Source organism: Nicotiana tomentosiformis, chromosome 11 (genome assembly GCF_000390325.3).
Source record: "Nicotiana tomentosiformis chromosome 11, ASM39032v3, whole genome shotgun sequence".
Taxonomy (NCBI): domain Eukaryota; kingdom Viridiplantae; phylum Streptophyta; class Magnoliopsida; order Solanales; family Solanaceae; genus Nicotiana; species Nicotiana tomentosiformis.
This window is the reverse complement of record NC_090822.1, coordinates 34,668,494-34,689,297: the sequence shown is the minus strand read 5'-3', so window position 1 is coordinate 34,689,297 and position 20,804 is coordinate 34,668,494. Positions and strand designations below refer to the sequence as shown.

General features: G+C 36.3%; 2 protein-coding genes and 1 long non-coding RNA gene across 3 annotated transcripts in view; 1 reads left to right on the top strand and 2 right to left on the bottom strand.

The window, feature by feature from the left end:
* Positions 1–6,446, top strand: part of LOC104091769 (phosphoinositide phosphatase SAC3) — a 28,385-nt gene extending 21,939 nt beyond the window's left edge. Inside the window, exons 14-16 of the mRNA XM_009597184.4 lie at positions 1,720–1,878; positions 4,241–4,376; positions 5,882–6,446. Of these exons, the coding sequence (XP_009595479.1) occupies positions 1,720–1,878; positions 4,241–4,376; positions 5,882–6,001 (415 nt within the window). The 3' untranslated portion in view covers positions 6,002–6,446. The remainder of the gene's footprint in view (positions 1–1,719; positions 1,879–4,240; positions 4,377–5,881) is intronic.
* A 1,983-nt stretch (positions 6,447–8,429) lies between these two features.
* On the bottom strand, positions 8,430–11,092 carry LOC104091768 (uncharacterized). Its single transcript, XM_009597182.4, has 5 exons — positions 10,944–11,092; positions 10,739–10,840; positions 9,522–9,644; positions 8,996–9,098; positions 8,430–8,904 (listed from the first exon to the last, which is right to left on the bottom strand). The coding sequence occupies exons 2-5, from the start codon at positions 10,831–10,833 to the stop codon at positions 8,659–8,661; spliced, it is 567 nt and encodes a 188-aa protein (XP_009595477.1). The 5' UTR covers positions 10,834–10,840; positions 10,944–11,092; the 3' UTR covers positions 8,430–8,658.
* A 5,797-nt stretch (positions 11,093–16,889) lies between these two features.
* LOC104091767 (uncharacterized) lies at positions 16,890–20,404 on the bottom strand. The gene is made up of 2 exons (XR_011412004.1): positions 20,156–20,404; positions 16,890–17,511 (listed from the first exon to the last, which is right to left on the bottom strand). It is a non-coding gene; the product is annotated as an uncharacterized lncRNA (long non-coding RNA).
* Positions 20,405–20,804: the final 400 nt, after the last annotated feature.

The window sequence follows — 20,804 nt, the reverse complement described above, 5'->3', positions numbered from 1 at the left end:
AATTAGCATAGTTGAAGGGTATTTTGACCCTTTTTCAGAAATTTTAGTACTCTTTTCTTTTTCTCTCTTCCTTCCCCCCTCCCGTGAGATTCTTGCTCCAATGCATGGTAGCAATATTGCGGCAAAATCATCAGACAAAAAGTAAAAGAAAAGTGTCGATTTGCTTCTGTTGGGGGAGATTGAAACCACTTTGTGCTAAGTATCGATTTAGCCGCTATTTGAGGGGTTTTGTTCCAAGTGGGAGTTCAGTGAATTTGAAATTGGAGCTTGAATTATTGAGTGCTGATTCGTGAACTTAAGCCGATATCTGGACTGATATCTTTTTAAATTTCATTCAGAATCCAGTTTCATTCTTTTGGTGCTGATTCGTGAACTTAAGTCTAATTTGAAATTGGAGCTTGAGACCTAATCGCTAAACACTCATTTAGAGTTGGCACGAACAACTGTGAACAACTCTGAAGAAAAATTTTGAAAATCCATTTTGAGCTAACATATTCGGATCTGGGTTCTTTTAAAACCAAAAATGTTTGAAGGTGAAATACGATGGGTATTGCTGATGTGTAATTAGATTCATAGTTATACGCTGATTTGGAGCTTGGGTGTAAAAAAGTGATGAAAATAGAAAACTCACTTTGTGATTTAAAATTCTGGTGCTGGAAACTTACAAGATTGAGGTTGTTTGTTGTTGAAAATTATCAGTGTTACTCATTGGTACTTAAACATGAAGATTGAACTGATTTTGGAGCAGCTTGTGGAAGAATTTTAAAACCAATAAGAGCTTGAAGAAACCAAATGGGGTGTTTAGATTTGAATTTATTTGCTGAGATTGACCCGGGTAACAAAACTTTAAAATGAATTTTAAAAGAGGAGGATTAAAATTTCGGAAAAGGGTCAAAATTACCCGTCAACAGAAAATTCATCTAATTAGACAAGGATTAGGGTTTAAGATTCAGCCCTGGACATCGAGGACTTAATTGGCACCAAAATTTAACGGAGGATGAAAGTGGTCTATTTTCAAATAGTTTAAGGATACTTTTGACCTTTTTTCGTTAATACAATGATGTCACTTATAAAAAATTTAGAGTACTGGGGTTATCCAGGGATCCTGTCCCAACCCTTATTCGATTACCCTATTGCGTTTCTTTTGATTCCAAGCCCATCCCAAATCATGCTAATCTTTGGCAAGTCAGATGAAAACTAGTTGAAACGTGCCCCAATACCTTACCAATGTTTGAGTTCCTTCAGCTTTCATTCTCAATTTACCAAGTAGACAAGGAAGCGCGTGATGACTCCTTTCCCTGAAAAGGTTCCAGCAAGGGGAAACCTTAGTAGTGTAAATTTTCAGTTTGCCAACGCTACAGTTCCACAGTAACATCTTAGCTGACATTTGACACATGCACTGTAGTTTGAAAGTTTGGAATGACAAGCTGGAAGTTGAGGTCTGATTGAAGTATAAAGAGTAGGTAAGCCATAAGAACCACAATCTGCAATAGTTGTGTGTTGTCTTACCATTATTTCTGTGGTTAGTTGATCTATGGTCTATGGATTCTATTTCTCACTGCATGCACAAGTGAGTATGTGACTTCTGAGAATTCAAATGAATTTACATTTAGCATGAAAATCTAGTTTAAGTTTCTGTTATCCTAGAAAGCAAAAACTTCCATATACATCGTTTTCTTTCTCGCCTTCTGCTCTGCTTATTTATCTTTCTTTATGCAGGTATGCTCAAACAGTTCCTGGAAGGGAACTTTTTGTAGAAATGCAAAGAGATCAATCCCTGGAACACCGAAATGCAGATGCATATGACTGCTCCAACTTTGTTGACTTAGATTGGTTGTCTTCTTCTGGGAATTCCTGTGAGGAAGAGTTATTGGACAGGTAATTGATTGACTTAAATTTCAGGTTTTTGGATAATAAGGTGAGGCTGGACATTACAGCTGAGATATTTGCTTTCTTATGACATGTCTCGTCGCGGTTTAAATTCTCTCAAGTTCAGTTGGCTTTAGAGTCTTAGAGGAACTAAGTCACTGCTGATGCCATCTTTTAATCTGATTCCTTTAATGAAACGGTGTTTATTTCTGCATTTTTCAAACATAAAACTTATATGTCCCATCAACTCAGTTAGCTGAGAGCCTGAGAAACTTTGCACTTAGGTCATTCCAAAATGTTCACTACTCTTCTATGCAACTCTTAATTTTGTGAATCCAAATTATCTATTTACTGATATTTCAAATGTTTTAGTATGCTTTCCTTTTCATTTCAACTTTTGTTTTATACTGGTATCTAATTTTAAGACTAAAGCCCGTTCTTTTTTGCTTTGGCGATGGATACACCGACACGTCATATTCAAGGGGAGGTGCCATGGTGTATGTTATTCGCTGACGACATAGTACTGATTGATGAGACGCGAGGCGGCAATGGCGGATCCACGTTATGTACTATGGGTGCTTAAGCACCTATTGCTTTTGAAAACAACACTACTACTTATATAGAAAATTAGTTATTTAAACAAATATATTAGCTAAGCACCCAGTCTAAGTAGTAAATTTTAAATTAAGAATAATTGAGCACCCACGATCTAAAAATTCTAGATCCTCCACTGTGAGGCGGTGTCAACGAAAAGTTGGAGGTTTGTAGACAGACCTTAGAGTCTAAGGGTTTCGAGTTGAGCAAGACGAAGACGGAGTACCTAGAGTGCAAGTTCAACGTAGTCACATGGGGAGCAAATATAGCCGTGAGGCTTGATTCACAAGTCATCCCCAATAGAGGAAGTTTCAAGTATCTCAGGTCAGTTATCCAAGGGAGCGGGGAGATTGGCGAGGATGTCACACATCGTATAGGGGCGGGGTGGGCGAAATGGAGGCTAGCATCTGGCGTCCTGTGTGACAAGAATGTGCCACCAAAACTTAAAGGTCAGTTCTACAAGGCGGCGATTAGACTGGGTATGTTGTATGGGGCAGAATGCTGGCCAGTCAAGAACTCCCATATCCAGAAGATGAACGTAACTGAAATGAGGATATTGCGATGGATGTGCGGGCACATTAGATTGGATAAGGTTAGGAATGAGGATATTCGGGAGAAAGTGGGCGTGGCCTCTATGGAGGATAAGATGCATGAAGCGAGGCTTAGATGGTTCGGGCATGTGAGAAGGAGAAGCCTAGATGCCCCAGTGAGGAGGTGTGAACAGCTGGCACTGGCAGGTAGGAGAAGAGGTAGAGGGCGGCCTAAGAAGTATTGGGGAGATGTGATCAGGCAGGACATGGCGCGACTTCAGCTTACATGGCCCTTGACATGAGGGTATGGAGGTCGAAGATTAGGGTAGAAGGGTAATAGACCATCGTGTGTTTTTCTGATCTGTTCCAGGTTTATTAGGGCTAGCTGACTAGTACATTGTCTTCGATTCTTAGAGTGCCAGTATTAGGGTTGTTTTAGTACTATCTTCTGTTTCGGTTTTCGAGTACCTTCTTGTGTTACTACTTGTTTCTATTGCTTTTGCTATTGCTATTTCTACCGCTTTCTTCCATTTGTTTTTCTCCGGTTCTTACATTGCTGGTGTCATTTTCCTGGCCTTGTTGTTGTTATTTACTTTTTCCTATTCTTCCTCTCGAGCCGAGGGACAACCTTCTGCCCCCAAGGTAGGGGTAAGGTCTGCGTACACATTACCCTCCCCTCCCCGGACCCCACTTGTGGGATCCCACTGGGTTGTTGTTTAATTTTAAGACTAAAGTGTTGTGCAGTGAAATTAATTTTTTGTGAAATAGGAGATCGAATTGCTTTCAAGTTCTTAAATCTTCTATCAGTTCTAGTACTCTTTAGAATTCACTTGCTTTCCACTATGCCTTTAATTTTCTTGGGTTGTATAATTTACCACTGGTCATGCTCTATCAGTTGGATATGTTATGTGGGCAGTATTCCTGTTGCCAATCTGTATTTTTTGGTTCAAAAGGTTTGCTTCAACTGATTATTTTGGTGATATCTATTTATGATAAGGTGGTTTTTAATCTTGATGGTTGTGTAGGAATTAGGCAAACATTGCAAAAGAGTTGAGGGTTGACAGTTACACTTACTTTTTCTTTCCCCGTGTTCTAAAATTTCTCATAATGGTGTTGTCAAGTTGCTGTTCCATAATCGTGAACTGCAGGAAGAGTAATTGTTGACTTCCTCCATCTAGAACTGATTGCACATATGATGTAAATGTTACTTGGAGAAACGATGTCATTGATGCCTTCTATGGATGCAGGTCATTGTTCACAAACTCGCCAATAGGTGGACTATCATCAGAGAATGTTGTCAGTGACATAGTGGGGGAAGCAACTACTCCATTCTCCAGTGAAGGTGGATGTAGCATGAATGTTGGTATTTCAGTTACTTCACAAGTAAGGCTTCTACACTTATTTTTTTTGCCAAACCACTCAAGTGATGTTCTTGAGTGCTACTTCATATCACCAAAAAAAGATTGCATGAGGAGGTGCTTATAAAAGCCTTGCCTCCTATGTTACACTGGGAAATAAGTAAACCTATCCCTATACAAAAGTTATGTTAAACGAAATGAGGAGGACTTCTCCTTTACGAGATGTATGCATTTGATATTTTAAAAGCATATCTAACTAAATGTTAGAACCTATCTATTGACAAAAGTAGTGGTTCATCCAGGTTCAAAAGAAAATTTACCTTTCTTCACACGAATTCAAGGAACCTGGCAATCCATTTTCATCATTCTTCAATGTGGCTATAACTTCTATAGGGAAATTTATGTCCTTGGGGAAGAATGAATTCAAATTTGCTCCCCCAAATTTGAAAGTTGGTCAGCCACAATTAGCCTCCCTGTAACAATACCTTGTGTGCTCATTTGTTGTGCCTCCTGGATGTCTTCTTTTATCTGCTAGCAAGCTTTAATTTCCTTCTTGATTGTGATAAAAATAAAATTAGGTTCTACTCTTACCCTGTGATAGTCATGATCAAAGCACCATTGTAGTCCAATCTTCCAGGCTTGGATCTCATCTTTATTGTTGTTGCAGCCAAAATAGGCAGTGAATGCTATCACCAAGTGTCCTTTGTGATTTCTCCATGCCAGCCCTTACTACAACCATCAACATTCGGTGTAGCTTGGTTTAATTCATCTAACCAACTTGATAGCAAGTATATATGGCCGTGAACTGGAAAGATCTAAAGAAGGAAATTGTGAGTTAAGCAAAAGTTGAATCAAATTGGAAGCTTGATCTATAATCATACTAGTTGAACTTTTGTTCCATCATACTCAATCGCACATATGTGCTTCCCTATTTCCCATAGCAAACTGATGGTAAACATTGCAAAATCTGCTCATGAACTTTGTTGTCAGGGTTAGTCAGCCACCACCTAATAACTTTAGTTCTGAGATTTCCACCTGAGAAGACAACAATACCACAGGATTATTGGTAGTGATTGATTATTGGTAACTGGGCAGCTACTAACAGAAAAGTTGTTGAAGAATGTCTTGCTTAGTGGAGAAACAACTATTTCTTGTATGTCATCGACACTTTGCTAGACTTTCTCAACTCCCTGAAGGATTGAAATAACTGTTTCCTTGATCCTCCCTGTACATGTCCAGCACTCTGTTGGTGCTAGTTTCATAAAAAAGAAAGAAGAAAAGAACAAGGTTATCTGAACAATTTTAGCAACTTTCCTCAAATGTGCTGGTTCATTACAGTCACCCTTGACATACGATTGTAGTTGCTTCTGATTTGAAGCCATGTTTTGACCGACTCAGTTTTTGTTTTCGGTAAAATTTACAAACCATATTAACAATAAATTAATGCTATATTAGTATGTCTAAGTTACTGGGCAGTGTTGTCTACTTTCTCTTTGCTTGATATTCAACTATAGAATTCATTATCTGCAGGTAATCGAAAATGCTGGAGCAGAGGCATCCTATAGTGATACCCAGAGCTTTGTAGTTGTCGAGGAACTTTCAGATAGCTTTGTACGTTGGATAAACTATGGAGAGACACTGTGTCATTGATGCCTTTGAACATTGTAATTCATGCCTTTTTCTGCGAGTCGTGATAGTAAACGGGCCGGCACCTTCAACTCATTCTAGCACTGGCATGCCTCATGTTTGGAAAAATGTTGCGTGAGCAGTATATGAGGAAACACACCACATCTGTTGTATCAGCATTCTTTTTACAATTTTTCCTGACTAAGCAAACCATCTAGGCTTGCATTTATTTGATTGTTGAAATCATCGGTCCAGTTGGATAAATGGATACCATTAGTACATAGCCAACAGTTATAAAATTCTTTGTGGAAGTCTTTTCACGGAATGTAGGTTCCAATGTTGTAAATAGACAGGTTTGACTTGCTAAAGCTCCATTCGACAATTGTAGAACAATTTTTCAGTGCAAACACATACTTCCATATATTGGAAGTGACGTCTAATCGTGAAATAAGCTCTTGAAGAAACTAAATTGCTACTTGTATGGTCCATATGGATTTCTAGCAGCAGCCTGGTCATCTTAAAGTTGTTAACTGTTTTGATTCTTTTCCTGGCAAATCAGAGTTATTTTCTTGCTCTGGGCATGAGTTATGCCCTGATACATGTATTTTGATCTGTCAATTTTATGTTTTTCCCCTTCTTTAAGTTGACAGTTAAGAGCAAAACTTGAAAACATACCTAGGATTTTGGAAATTCTAGATATTAAACAACATTAATTATAAGTTCTTAACTTGAATTCGTGGCAGGAATCTTACCTTGGGTGGATTGGAAAACTTTTAAGTCGTTATTGCTTTCAAAAATCTCTCAAAAATGTTATAGAAATAAGTGGATTTATCTCTCCCTAAAGTAAGTTTATATCTGATGAAATTTTGGGCTTGGAGAATTACTGTGGGGGGACAATCGGAGCACCAGGCAAAATTTGAATTTTTTTCAGATGTTGTTTGAGCCACAACCGTGGCACAAGAACTCCGAAATTTTTCTGATTTTATGGTGCTATGCTTGTGCGACATACTAGTCTTGGACCAACCCTTCCGGCATTTTATTTTGTCCATTTTGAGTATTTTCAAGCCACCTTATTATTTATACTAAGTTTTATAATATATTAAATGTTTGTTAATATTATTTAATCACTCTATTTGCCTTAAGAAAGCTTCAAGTTAGCTAAACTACATGTTGGTTATTAATTTCTTCTCCTCTTATATGATATTTAACCTCGAATATCGAATCCTAGTCACGAAATGAATCTTCGGAAAAGCTTTCTGAATTCAGATCTTCTAATAGTGATAGATTCCTATACCGTGGTCCCAATAGCCGGGATTAGCAATCATCAGTTTAACTAGGTAAAGATACTTTTCTTTTTCGTATTGATTTTCTCTTAAATCACACTCAACGTGGAAGCTAGAGATAATCAAGCCTTTTATAATTTAGCTCAGGGATTTTCATCTACCTTGCTTTGCCTAAAGCCATTCTGATGCACTCACTTGCATCCAACACTGGCAATACACAAATGAATAATAAACCCTTACACCAACGCCCATTCTAACAACAGTCACTTAAAATCTAACTCCAGCATTAAATCAGCCAAAGCTATTAGATGCACCAATCTTCCCTGCTCTCATGCCTACTTTAGCAACGAAGAAAGGGCAGAACGAAGATACAAAGAAACATGGCGACCATATAGTTATAGAAGTGACACTGAAGCATAGCTAGAAGTATAATTTTACACTAGCAGCTGAAGATACAAGGAATTCGATGTGTAGAGAAAGTAAAAGTAAAAAACTGGTAGATCTTTGAAAGTTACTCTACACAAGTTAGTCTGAGCATGAATTCACTACCACATCATGGAATTTGCATACATCCACTAGGACATGCAACATCCATCATCAAATTCGTGGGGCAACACACATAATGCAATAAACACTGCATTTTCGAAAGATGACTTTTCCTGTGTCAGTAACTGATTCTGCAACAAATCATTCGCTAAACGGCGGTGGAACACATTGCCCGTCACATGGGATGAAGGTTAAGTAGTATGAGAGTTCTACAGCAGGTTGTAATCTCCAGAAGACTCAATAATTATGCATGCATTATGTTGCGCGGACTCTCCAAAATGCTGCTGCACCCGTATCGAATCCTCCAAAAATGAACTACTTTTGGAGGATCCGTCACGCACCCAATGACATTTTGCGGAGAGTTCGAGCAACATAGTGCATGCAAAATAAGTTTTTTTAACTTAATTAAACATGCATAATACGTTGTTAGAACTGCCAATGCCTGAGATTGTTACCAAGATGAGATCTCCGGCATTTACTACACCGGGTAAGAAGTTGAGAAGAAATCCCTCATTATTATAACCGAGGCTGGGGTAACCTCCCCTTAAAGGAAAAGGCAATAAACAATACATGACAGGTAGTTAGATGAAAACTATACATTTGAAAAATTTGTCAAACGCAGGTGAGAGATAACACTCACTTATTCTTCAAATTTAATTGAAAAGGGAATTCCATGCCTACCACATAAACAAGAAATTAAATGTTTTCTTTGTAACATATGATGAAATGATATCATAAAATTATCAAGTATAACCACTTGGACAGAGGTTCAAATATTTCAGGATAGACAATTGAATCATCAAAAGAGTGAAAAGAAAACCTATTAGAACAACTGAATAAGACCATGTGCTTTTACCAGCCACCTCCACCTCTTCTATCTTGCAACTCCGCTTGCCTCTCCTCTTTCAGTTTCTCCGCAATTTTAAGAATATCTCGGTTATAGAAACGATCGTGCACAAACTTTCTTTCTTCAGCTTGTATCTCCTTGATAGCACTTGGATATGGATTAGGAGGTGGTTTCTTCCCTTGAAGTCGTGCAATCTGCTTCAGTCGAGAATATGCTTTCTTTTTTGCTTTTCTCTCTGCTCGATACTCCATCTATAACAACAAAGACACAGTTTTTAAATGAGAGATCCTAGAAGAAGATTGAGCCTCAACGAATTTGAATATAGAAAGACAAAATACGTACATCAGCAACAGCCATTGCTTCCTCTTCACTGACCCCCTGCTCCTTTAAATCGAGCACTCGCCCTCCGAATATACGGGCTGGAGGAGGATCAAATCCGGAAATCCTGTTAGAAGTATTAAGAAAATAAAGCCTCAATTGTGCAAAAAGGTAAATTCAACATGCCAACTTCTCCTATAGGAAAATAACGAATAACATAAAATACTGATTCTGTCCTCGAGTGGACAACATAAGATGTGCTGAGACCATAGATGATCTTTTACTTTTACTCCTCGATATAGTACTTTTCATATTATGTAATTAGTAGCACCTTTCCCTACTTCTTCCCTTGACGGGCAGCATATTGCATGTTAAACTAGCAAGATTAAAGCCTACACATTCAAGTTGAGACCTTAAACTAAAGGATCAACAGTATAACACGGCATACGCCTCGAGGGTAATTTATTATCTGAGCACATTATAATGCATATGATGATTGTAGGAGTCCAAAAATACATACTCAGAACCATGAATAGGTTAGAAGCCATACTTAATAGCATCCTCGTGTTTAGATTCTGGATGCTTCTGGAAGAACTTCTTGATATAGACATCCTCTGGTAGACTGATGGGTTTCAGTTTCTTTTCGGCACGAGGGAATGTTGCCGGTGGAGCCCTGGTTTCAAACAAAATTCCAAGCAACAACCAGCATTACGAGCACAATTTCATACTTCAAGGCAAAATGGATAAAGTTTATAGCAAAATTACGCCTAAGAATTCTACGAGCATTTTAACACTTCTATTAGAAGCCTGTTGCTCATCAAAGTCCAGGTAACGGAAGAAAGATAGCATTCTGGCAAGACAACTCGAGAGGTCACTTACCTGTGAAGGAGCAATTCCCTGAACTTTTTCAGTTAGCCAGAACAAGGAGGCAAAGTTGTACTGGTACTTTTCAGACACAGGATAGAACATAACTTTGAGAAGGAATGTCAATGACTGGGTTCTACTAGACGAACTGAGTTCTTTATATTTTTACAGGGATACCAAGGCTGCATACTGAGAAGGATAAGTTATTCTGGAAGCAACAAAGTAAAGGAAACTTCACTGTCAAATCCTGTTACAAGGCCCTAACACTAACAAATACACAATTGAGGAGCCAGTGACGATGCAGAAGATTTGGAAAACAAATGCTTCCTACAAAGTCAAGTGTTTTTCATGGTCGGCATCCCAGGAGATAAACAAAGGAAAGGATACAACATGTGCAACATGTGTTTACTTAGGCGAAAAGGAAAAGTGAAGGAAATAACCACATATTCCTTCACTATGAAGTGACTGCAGAATTAGGGAACATGTTCCTGAATATATTGGGTGTGAAATGGTCAATGCCAAAATCAACATAGTTTCCTGGAAAGCTGGTATAAAGTATAAACCTGATTTGAGCAAACAACACAAAAGAAGATACAGGTAACAATTGCGGCTTGTATTTGGTGGAACCATACGAAATGCTAGGAGGTTTGATAGCAAAGCAGAGTCAATCAGTACAAATTCCTAGCTAACATTGTTGTCTTTCTGGTGCAAGAATGACTATATTGAGGATGCTGTTAATATGCTGGATTTCATAAGCAAGCTTCAGAATTAGGAAAGGATGTAATTACTTTTGTTTGTAACACTGCAGCACCTACTTATAACGCTGTTATTTAATAAAATTATCTTTTACTGATAAAAAAAAAAACGAAGGGAAAAACAAAAAGAGGGAGAGTAGGAGCTTACTGTTCCATAGCCTTGAGCCAGACAGGCTCGGCCTTGGCGAAGCCTTTGACAAGCTTTCTCGTTCTACTCAGCAAATCACCTTTCATGAACGACATCCTTCCCCTGATCTCAATTAATTTCATGAAATTAACATCCTAATATGATTTTTCACAAAAAAAAAAAAAAAAAAAAGAAGAGAGAGCGTGAAAGAAGACAAGATTCTCACCTTCGGTGGTGGAAAATGAGGACTTTGATGTGGCGGCCGGCGGAGGAGGAGAAGGAGATGGGTTTGGGGGGTTTTCAGTTCAGGAGGTAGGAGAGGAGAAGATGCCACTGGATTTGGGCCCAATCCTTAATACATTTGGACTCCAGCCCATTCTGCTTCAGAACGCCTCCGGCCCAGATATTATGTCGACCACTTGATTAGTTGCGTGAAATAGTCACTTTATTATCATTTAGCCAGTATTTAAAAAGCCAGTATAATAAATACAATAAACCGAACATTATTATCATCTCCAAAAATCACTCAATCGTAAATTTCACTGATAAAGACTACATAAGCGACACGCATACCCTAAAATTAGTTGCATAATTATATGTAATTGAAATGTTTTGAGAAGAAAAATTTACTGTCACCACATTAAAATAAGGGTTTCGATGTAAATTTACTTCTCTTATACACAACTCCTCAACGTCCTTCAAAACAGAACCTCTATTTGAATTGTGAGCAAGGTTTGACGGGTGATTTTCTTGACTTTGGGATGAATTTTTCGTTCTGAGTATTTGTCACGTGACATTTTTTGGCAAACTGAGCTATATGGAAAGAAAAAGGGATAAGCTGCTGGGGTTGAGTGGTGGCGTTCGGATTTGGGCGGGACTTGTTGGTCATCATATCCGTTGAATTATCATGTGTAGATACTTTCTCCACATTAACAACCCCTTTTGATATAATGTCTCGAATAAAGTGATGTCTGACTTCAATATGCTTTGTCCGCTCATGAAACATCTGATTCTTAGTCAGATAAATGACACTTTGACTGTCACAAAATACCGGTGTCTTCTTCTGAGCTAGTCCAAGATCACTTACCTAGCTTGTAGCCAAATAGCCTCTTTCACTGCTTCCATAATTGCCATATACTCAGCTTCTGTGGTAGACAAAGCAACAACAGACTACAAAGTCACCTTCCAACCGATGACACTACCAAAAGGAGTAAAAACATAACCCGTCAGAGATCTTCTCTTATCCGAGTCCCCTGCATAATCTGAATTGACATAGCCAACTACGGATTCACTCAACTTGTCTTTGTAAAAAATCAAGCCTACATGTGCAGTACCCTTCAAGTATCTCAAGATCCACTTCACCGCCTGTCAATGGTCTTTACCAGGATACGCCATGTGTCTACTCACAACACTAACATCATGTGAAATATCCGGGCGAATGCAAACCATAGCATACATAATGCTACCTACAACACTCGAATATGGAACACTAGACATCTGCTCCATCTCCTCGTCTGTTTTTGATGACATGTGTGTAAACAACTTGAAATGAGAAGCAAAAAGAACATACACAAATTTAACATTTGTCATATTAAATTTCTTGAGGACCTTCTCAATATAGGACCGTTGAGACAGCATAAGCTTTTCAACCCGTCTATCTCAAGTAACTCCATCCCCAATATCTTCTTTGCAACACCCAAATTCTTCATCTCAAACTCCTCACATAGTTTCTTCTTCAATCGGATAATATGTGACATGCTTTTAGCAACAATAAGCATGTCATCCATATATAACAATAAATATACACAAGAAACATCTTCAAGCTTTTTGTAATACACACAACTATCATATGCACTTCGAGAAAAGGCATTTTGAATCATGAATATATCAAATCTTTTATACCACTACCTAGGCGACTGTTTTAGACCATATAAAGATTTCTTAAGCAAGCAAACATGATTTTTCTTATCCGGAGTAATGAATTCCTCAGGTTGACTTATATAAATCTGATCATCCAACTCACGATGCAAGAATGCAATTTTCACATCTAACTGCTCTAGCTCTAAGTCATGAAGAGCCACCAAAGCCAGTAAGACCCTGATAGAGTTATGCTTTACCACTGGAGAGAATGCTTCATTGTAATCTATCCTCTCCCTCTGTGTAAAATATTTAGCTATTAATCTTTCCTTGTACCATCAAGTTAGGTTAGGCCAACCTCGAAATTAGATGTGGTCACTTTTCTGATATAACACCACAAGCGATGGTCAAGGATCATCCTCTCAATAGGACAAAAAGATCCTATGAAGAACCTAGACGGTTTCTGAAAGTATCATTTACTTTGTTGTTCACATTAACAGTTTGCCAAGTGGGAGAATGAGGACCGTCAGATCGAGGGATGCTTCAACCCCTGGATTACCCTCTTTTCTTTTGAAAATCCATTTGCAGCCTAGTACTTTCTGTCCCTATGGCAATGGAACAAGTTTCCATGTCTGATTCTTATGAAGAGACTCAATCCCTTCACCCATAACACCAACCCACTAATCTGCTTCTGAACTAAAAATAACTTCTTTATAGCTATTACGCTCAAGCACGTCAATGGTCTCTGCAACTGATAAAGCAAACTCCACAAAATTTGCATATCCAGGAAAACTACCATCAGCTACGATTGCAAACCATTATGGTCAGTTGATCATTCTCTTCTCTCTGCATGTTACAATGCTATATGGTTGTTGTTGCGCAGATGCATCAACATTATCATCTTGATAAATATTTTGCATCCCCTCCACTTCATCTACTTTAGAACTACTGAGCTGAGCTAGTGGAGATTCAATTTCTAGCTCTATGCGGTCACTGACACCACGATTTGTTTCTGCTATTTCCTTCTCCTTTTGACTATCCAATGAGGTAGATTCATTGAATGTTGCATCCATATTGATAATTAGCCTTGGAGTCTTCTGCTCTATGCACCACAACCTACAACCTTTCACTCCAATTACATACCCTAGAATATATGCACTTTTTTGTCCTCAGCTCAAGTTTTTCATCCCTCACATGAGCATAAGCAGGACAACCAAATATCCTTAAATTTGAATAATCAACAGGCAAACCGAAACATACCTCAAAAGGAGTTTTGAACTCAATAGTTGTGGATTGAGATCTGTTGACCAAATAACAAGCTGTATTAATTGCTTCAACCCAAAAATCCTTGCTAACACATGAGTGTAAAATCATGCTTCATGCCCTATCACAAAGTGTTCTGTTTATACGTTCTGCAACACCATTTTATTGTGGTGTTATGACACACGTGCAATGTCTCACTATGCCCTCCCTGCCGTAGAAATTATTGAACTCAAAATTGCAAAATTCTAATCAATTATCAGTCCGAAGACGCTTAACTTTTCTTTCCGTCTGCCTCTCAACCATCGTCTTCCATTTAACAAATATCGGAAATGCCTCATCTTTTATTTTCAGAAAATACACCCACACCATCCTTGAGTAATCATCAATCAAAGTCATAAAATACCTGGCACCACTTTTGGATGAAACTCTATTTGGATCCCATAAGTCTGAATGTATGCAATCTAACTTATCTCTGGTCTTGTGCTCTGCCTTCTTGCTAAGTTTTACCCTTGTATGTTTACCAACACACAATGCTCACAAAAATTCAAACTTGATTTTCGTACCCACCCAACAAATTTTGTATGTTCAACAAAGACAATCCCTTGTCACTCATATGACCATGTCGCAAGTGCCGCAACTGAGACTAATTTAGATCACCTTACCAAGAAGCTACAAAAGTTTTCCCTTCAGCTACACTGGCCAGAAAATGATACACTTTAGAATACAGTTTACCCTTTATGAGTACTATGGAGCCTTTATACACATTAAGTATTCCATTCTCGGAGTGAAACTTATACCCTTGTTCATCTAAAGTCGAAAGGAAAATCAAATTTCTCTTTATCCAAGGAACATGCCAACACTTAATATTTTAATAATTCCATCGAACATTCTCAATCTGATGTTACCAATCCCTTCTACTGGTAATGGATTATCATCTCCCATGTAGACAGTCCTACTCATCTGCTTGAAAGTTGCAAATCAATTCTTGTGTGGACACATGTGAAAAGTATCACCAGAATCAAGAACCCAGGAATTCTGCCCATGATATTGCTAGTGTCAACAATATTGGTCACTATCATCATAATTATTGCAATGTCAATAATATTTGCCGAATTATTTATTTTCTGCTTCCCTCTTTTCTCTTTCACCTGGGACAATCTCTCTTATAGTGACCTTGCTCCCCACACTCATAACAATTCTGCTTCCTTGCTCTAGACTTCAATCGGGCGATTGACTTTTTCCTATTAAAGTCCTTTTATTGTGTTCTTCCTCTACTCACAAGACCCTTGCCCTCAATCCTGCTATCTGGAAAGCTCTTTTTCAACTCTTTAGATTTTAGTGCATTACTAACATCTTCCAATGAAATGTTGTCTTTCCCATATAGCAGTGTATCGATAAAAGTATCATAAGACGGTGGTAAAGAACATAACACAATCGAGGCCTGATCCTCACTCTCAATTTTGATATCCACGTTCTTCAGGCCCATTATAATTGAATCAAACTCATCAAGGTGAGTTTTAACAGATGTACCTTCATTCATATGGAGATTGTATAACTTCTTTTTCAGGTAGAGTCGGTTCGTCAGCGATTTCTTAGAATACACATCTTCCAACTTCTTCCATGTCATTGTTGTAGAAGTTTCTTCAGCAATTTCCCGAAGAACGCTATCTAAGATTGCACTCAAAGCCATCTCCTTCATGTCTGCCTTCTCTGTCTCTTTCATCTCTTTAGGAAAAACCTCATCAATTGCCTTCCTTAACCCTTGTATGCCAGGGACAATTTCATCATAATCTTCCATAGACTGAAACTAGAACCCCCGTCAAATTTCTCTATTTCGTACTTTATTGAAGACGATGAAGATATCTTAACCTTAGATTATATGTAAAAACCCGAACCTTGCTATGATACCAATTGTTGTAGAAGACCGTGGGTTAACTAGCACACAATCACACACAAAGTAAATAGAGAAGGAAAAAATTAACACAAGGATTTAACGAGGTTCGACTAAGCATAATCCTCGGGTAGAAACAGAGAGAGTTTTTCACTATGAATGGGAAGAAAAACACAATACAATCTATAAAATCTCCAACTACAACCCTTATATATAGAGCACAAATAATCTCAAACCTATAAGAGAAAAGTAACCCAATTTGACAAGGACAATAATTTTTTTTTTTTCCAAATCTATTAGAACAATAGGTTTTTTCAAATCTATAGGGATTATGATTTTTCTAAAAATACAAGAAAATAATTCAAGCCACAAAATAACAAAACTAATAAGTGATAGTCATTTGGCTTGAGTAATGCCCAAAATCCTTTCCTAATAGAAATTTAGAAAGTGAAAAACTATAGTTAGACAGCCTTGTAAGAGTTTATAACCTTTTTGTTCTTCCACGAGTTAATGAAGTGGCCAAATTAAGACCAAAAACCCATCTCATTTGTTCATATTCTCAAACACAACCACCAAAGCCAAACTCGTATTTCCCGCATAAGGGTGTGCACTGTGCACCATAGGGTCTGGGCAGAAAATATTATTTGCACCAAATTTATATCAAACTAACTAATGTAATCTTTAGGGTTACAAAACTCTTTGAATCAAAGTTAATTTGAGAATACAACAACAATTTAATTATAACGACCGATAAATTCAATCAAAATTGCTATATTATCAATTCAAAGGGGAAAAATGAGTTTAGATTATGTTGATTTAAAAGAATTTAACTCTTATAAAATTAATGAAGAAGGTTATTGATTATCAAACCTAGTAGTACAATGTATAAGAGCCGAAATAGGAGTAGGCCCCTCCATGCATCATGTAACCAGACATAACGTGGCAAATGGACGGTAACACATAATAACAAATAAAAAATTAACCTCATTATCATAAATTAAATCACTGAATATTCCTAAATGAATATATAAAAGATACACATATCATATATTTAATGGTTTGGTGTAAACATTAATTTTCTTTCGAGCACGAAACCTACTTACACGGCTTGTACATATTTTGCCAATGCTTTGGGGTGTTGGCAGTGACGAAACCAGGATATTCAGTAAGTGTGTTCAACATCTATTTTTTAATCAATAATAAATAATATTTTATCATATACATAGTATAATTTTTCGGCGAAAAATGTTCAGCTGACGCCATACATAGTTTCGCCCCGGGTGTTGGTCATAGATTTTGTGCTCAACCCGATCAGCAGAACTGGATGTAGCGTGAAATAAAGGTTGGGACTTGGGCATGTATAACTCCAAGAACCATACGAGAAAAACACAAGAACAACACCAAATTAGCAGTCTAAGACAATTCACATAATTAAACAACAGCAATTTCCGTGACTATACTAATCATATAGTAGCGTGGATCATGAGCAATTAAGGCCTACAACCAATTTCAACCCCAGTTCGACGACTCTGGCACTCTCTGCACATTCTTGGCAACTGTCTTACGTTATTATTTCCTTCAGCATTTTCATCATTAGTCGGAGCTGCCGCTGCCGCTGCCGCTGCCGCCTGTGTATCATCGCCATTCCTTTTATGCTCTGTAACTTGTATTATCTCCGCCTCCTTTCCAATTTTCTTTATTTCCTTTACAAGAAACTCCGGACGTACTGTTCCAACCACTACTAATTTCCTCTCCCCTGTTTTTATGCTCACAGAGTCTATACCTATTAACCCAATAACAATGACTAGTAATTAACGACTCCAAAAAAAAAAAAAGGTAAAGAATTTAAGTTATACTTCCTCTGTTTCAATTTATGTGAATCTATTACTATTTGAAGAGTCAAACATAATTTTGTTGATCACATTTCTTGCAAATATGCTTAATTATTTTGAATTATTAACTATTGCGACTTAAAATAGTTTTTATGTAAATTTTAAATATATAAATTTTATTTCAATTTTTTTGAGAATTCTATGTTCGAATTCATACCAAAAATTAGTTAATTTAACTCCCAAAGTTCACTTAAACTAAAATAGAGGGAGTATACATTGTTAGTTTAAAGAATTTTTTATATTATTAATGATTTTAACCTGTGATGACATGTTATTTATTATTTTTATCAAATTACCAGTTAATGCTTATAAAGAAACTAGTTTTTCGACACGTGCGTATTTAGATTGGCTGATAATTGTACATAGATAAGCTTTAGGTGCCAGAAGCTTTTTTATGTGCTGAAATTCACTTATAATAAGTAGCTACTTGTTTGGATAGAAATATTAAAATGGGTAATACACAATTGATGTATTTAGTAAAATAATTACTTATAAGTTGTTCCTTTGTTAAATAATTGAAATACCTTTAATTGTTTTATGAAAATTATATATTTAAAAGTATATTAAGAAAAAAAGGAATGATAAATATGGATCGGAGAGAAAATTTTATTTGTGGAAAGGTAATTTGAGAATTTAAAAAAATAAAAGGATAACACAATTTATTATGACTTTTGGCTGATATAAGGTTATAAAGACTTGGCTTATAAGCACTTTGGTTCTTTACTAAACGTATAAATAAGTCAAAATGTGTTTATAAGACAGTTTGACCAGCTTATAATTAAGCAGACACGAATTCATGATTTAAACTATATGGGTTAACCTTTAAGATTTTTCACGTTGAGTCTATTAGATTTTTAAAATTGTGGGTTTAGATCTCTTGTTGCAATCCTAAAATAAAAAAATATAATCACTTACTTAGAGTGTGTAATCAAGTGCTTACTTCCAAGGGTTCAAAAAGTATTTTTGATCCAGAAGGAGAAGTCAAAGGAAAATAGGTTATACAAACATGCTATCTCGTCAATCCATCATTACAACCCTCCCAAATATAAAAATAAATCTAATGATACCATGCAATTAAAATTGTGAAAAGTTAGCCCCATATTGATATGCTCTAATTATCTAGATGCTTCTCACATAAATTGACCATTTAATCAAAACAAAATGAGCATCTAGTCATAAAGTCACCCAAAATATATTTGCAAAATAAAAATATTTGATGAGTAAATTTCTTGGATGGTCAACATCCTATCAAAGTTACTTTCATTTTTTTTAGGACAATAAAATCACCCAACTATTGCATTTTGACTCAAAAAATAAATACTATAAATTTTGACATGTTGTGTCATATTAAAACTCTACCCCCAAGGTATATCGTATGATTTACTGAATTAATTATATAGATAACCTTGAATATAAATTACTCATATAGACTTACAAAAAGAAGTCACTATATAAGATTATTAGAAATTTGGGTTATGGATTAAATGAGTTTTATCATTAAAAAATAAAATTTTAATATGACATGGTATGTCAAACTGTATAGTATTTATTTTCTGAGTCAAAATGCAATTGTTGAATGATTTTGTTGTCCTAAAAGAAACAAAACTTGACTTTGATAGGATGTTCTTATAAGTGGAGTGACCATATGAGGAATAAAGATCTAGAAAATAATTTGGTTAAAACTCCATACCAAAACCTCAACAATAAATACAATAAATAAGTTTATGTCACTGACTCATTGCTCACGTTTTAATTTTACAATAGGACATCCAAGTTAGTCTTTAATTATTGAAGAGTTATCATCTGGCAGACATGATAATTAGTTTTCATATATTCAATGTTGGAACAACAAAGACACTCGTTAAGAAATAATTATCTCTACGGAAAATGAAAGAATAGTGGAAGAAATTATCATGAGAAAAAACAATGGATGAATCCGAATTTTATAATTGTACTTTAAAAAAGATCTAAACTTGTAAGTGAGGAAAAGTTGTAATCCTGTGGAGCCTCCGTACATGATTCTTTTGAATGTGAAGCGTTGTGATTGTTCGGTTGAAGCCTTAAGTTATTTATTGGGACTCTTAGGGTATTCATTTAAACAAAAAAAAAATATTTTAGTAATTCAACATTTAAGTTATGAGCTTCCTACTTTTATTATAAAATATAAATTTACTTGTACTTACCTAATAAATGACCCAGCTTGAGTTAGAGTTTGAGTTTGAGACTGTCACATCTTATTTTATTTATTGGTTTCAAAATATATTATTTGTAATTTATTAGATGATTTTCAAACACACACAGAGAATATGAATGACTCAGAAAAACTATTGGACTCAGTTAAACTCTGCCTATTGATTTGATAGACACTTGTTACCTCATAGAAATTAAGCTCAGGAAAAATAGATAAATAAAACAAGGAAGTAACATATTTAAATATCAAGTAATTACATGGTGATAATAAGAAAACTATTGTCTTTGTTTTGATATTTCTCTTTTTCTCCTTTTTTTGGGGGGTGGGTGGGGAGGTTCAATTACCTTCACGTTTTGCAATGGCTTGCAGAACGAATTTCTTGCACAGAACACAGTTGAAATTAACTTGTAGAACAGTGGTTCTAATCATAGCTGGCTGAATGATTTATTACCAAAAACTTCGCCGCTTATTTGGTTTCCAATATAAACTAACAAGGCATATTTATGGACTTTGAGAGAGATCGAAAATTGTGGTATCATTCTTAATCTTCTTATTAGTAGAATTGGATGTGTATATATAATTAAGAAATACCAGGAGTCGTTTTTAAAAACTTTTTGAAGAGAGGACTAGTATTAGCGTGGACTATTTATAAGATATATATGGTTGGCCACTTAAAAAGTTTGTACAACTTTCTAAAATTGTAGAGACATAAAAACTAATTAAGAAAATAACCACAAATTTGAAGAGAGACCATTATGAGCATGAACCCTGACAACATGCATAGCTAATTAGTAGCACCGTGAAATGGAAGTAATTAATATAGGTTTTACAAAGAAGGTATAAATAGAATTGCAACTTGACAATTTTCCTAATATACTCATGATAATATTTTTTTTTTTGGAACTCCAGGAAAACCTACCGCCGCTACAGCCTACGCCCTTCGGATGAGCATTCTGTGCGCACTAGGTAAACCCCCACTGTGTAATAGCCTGC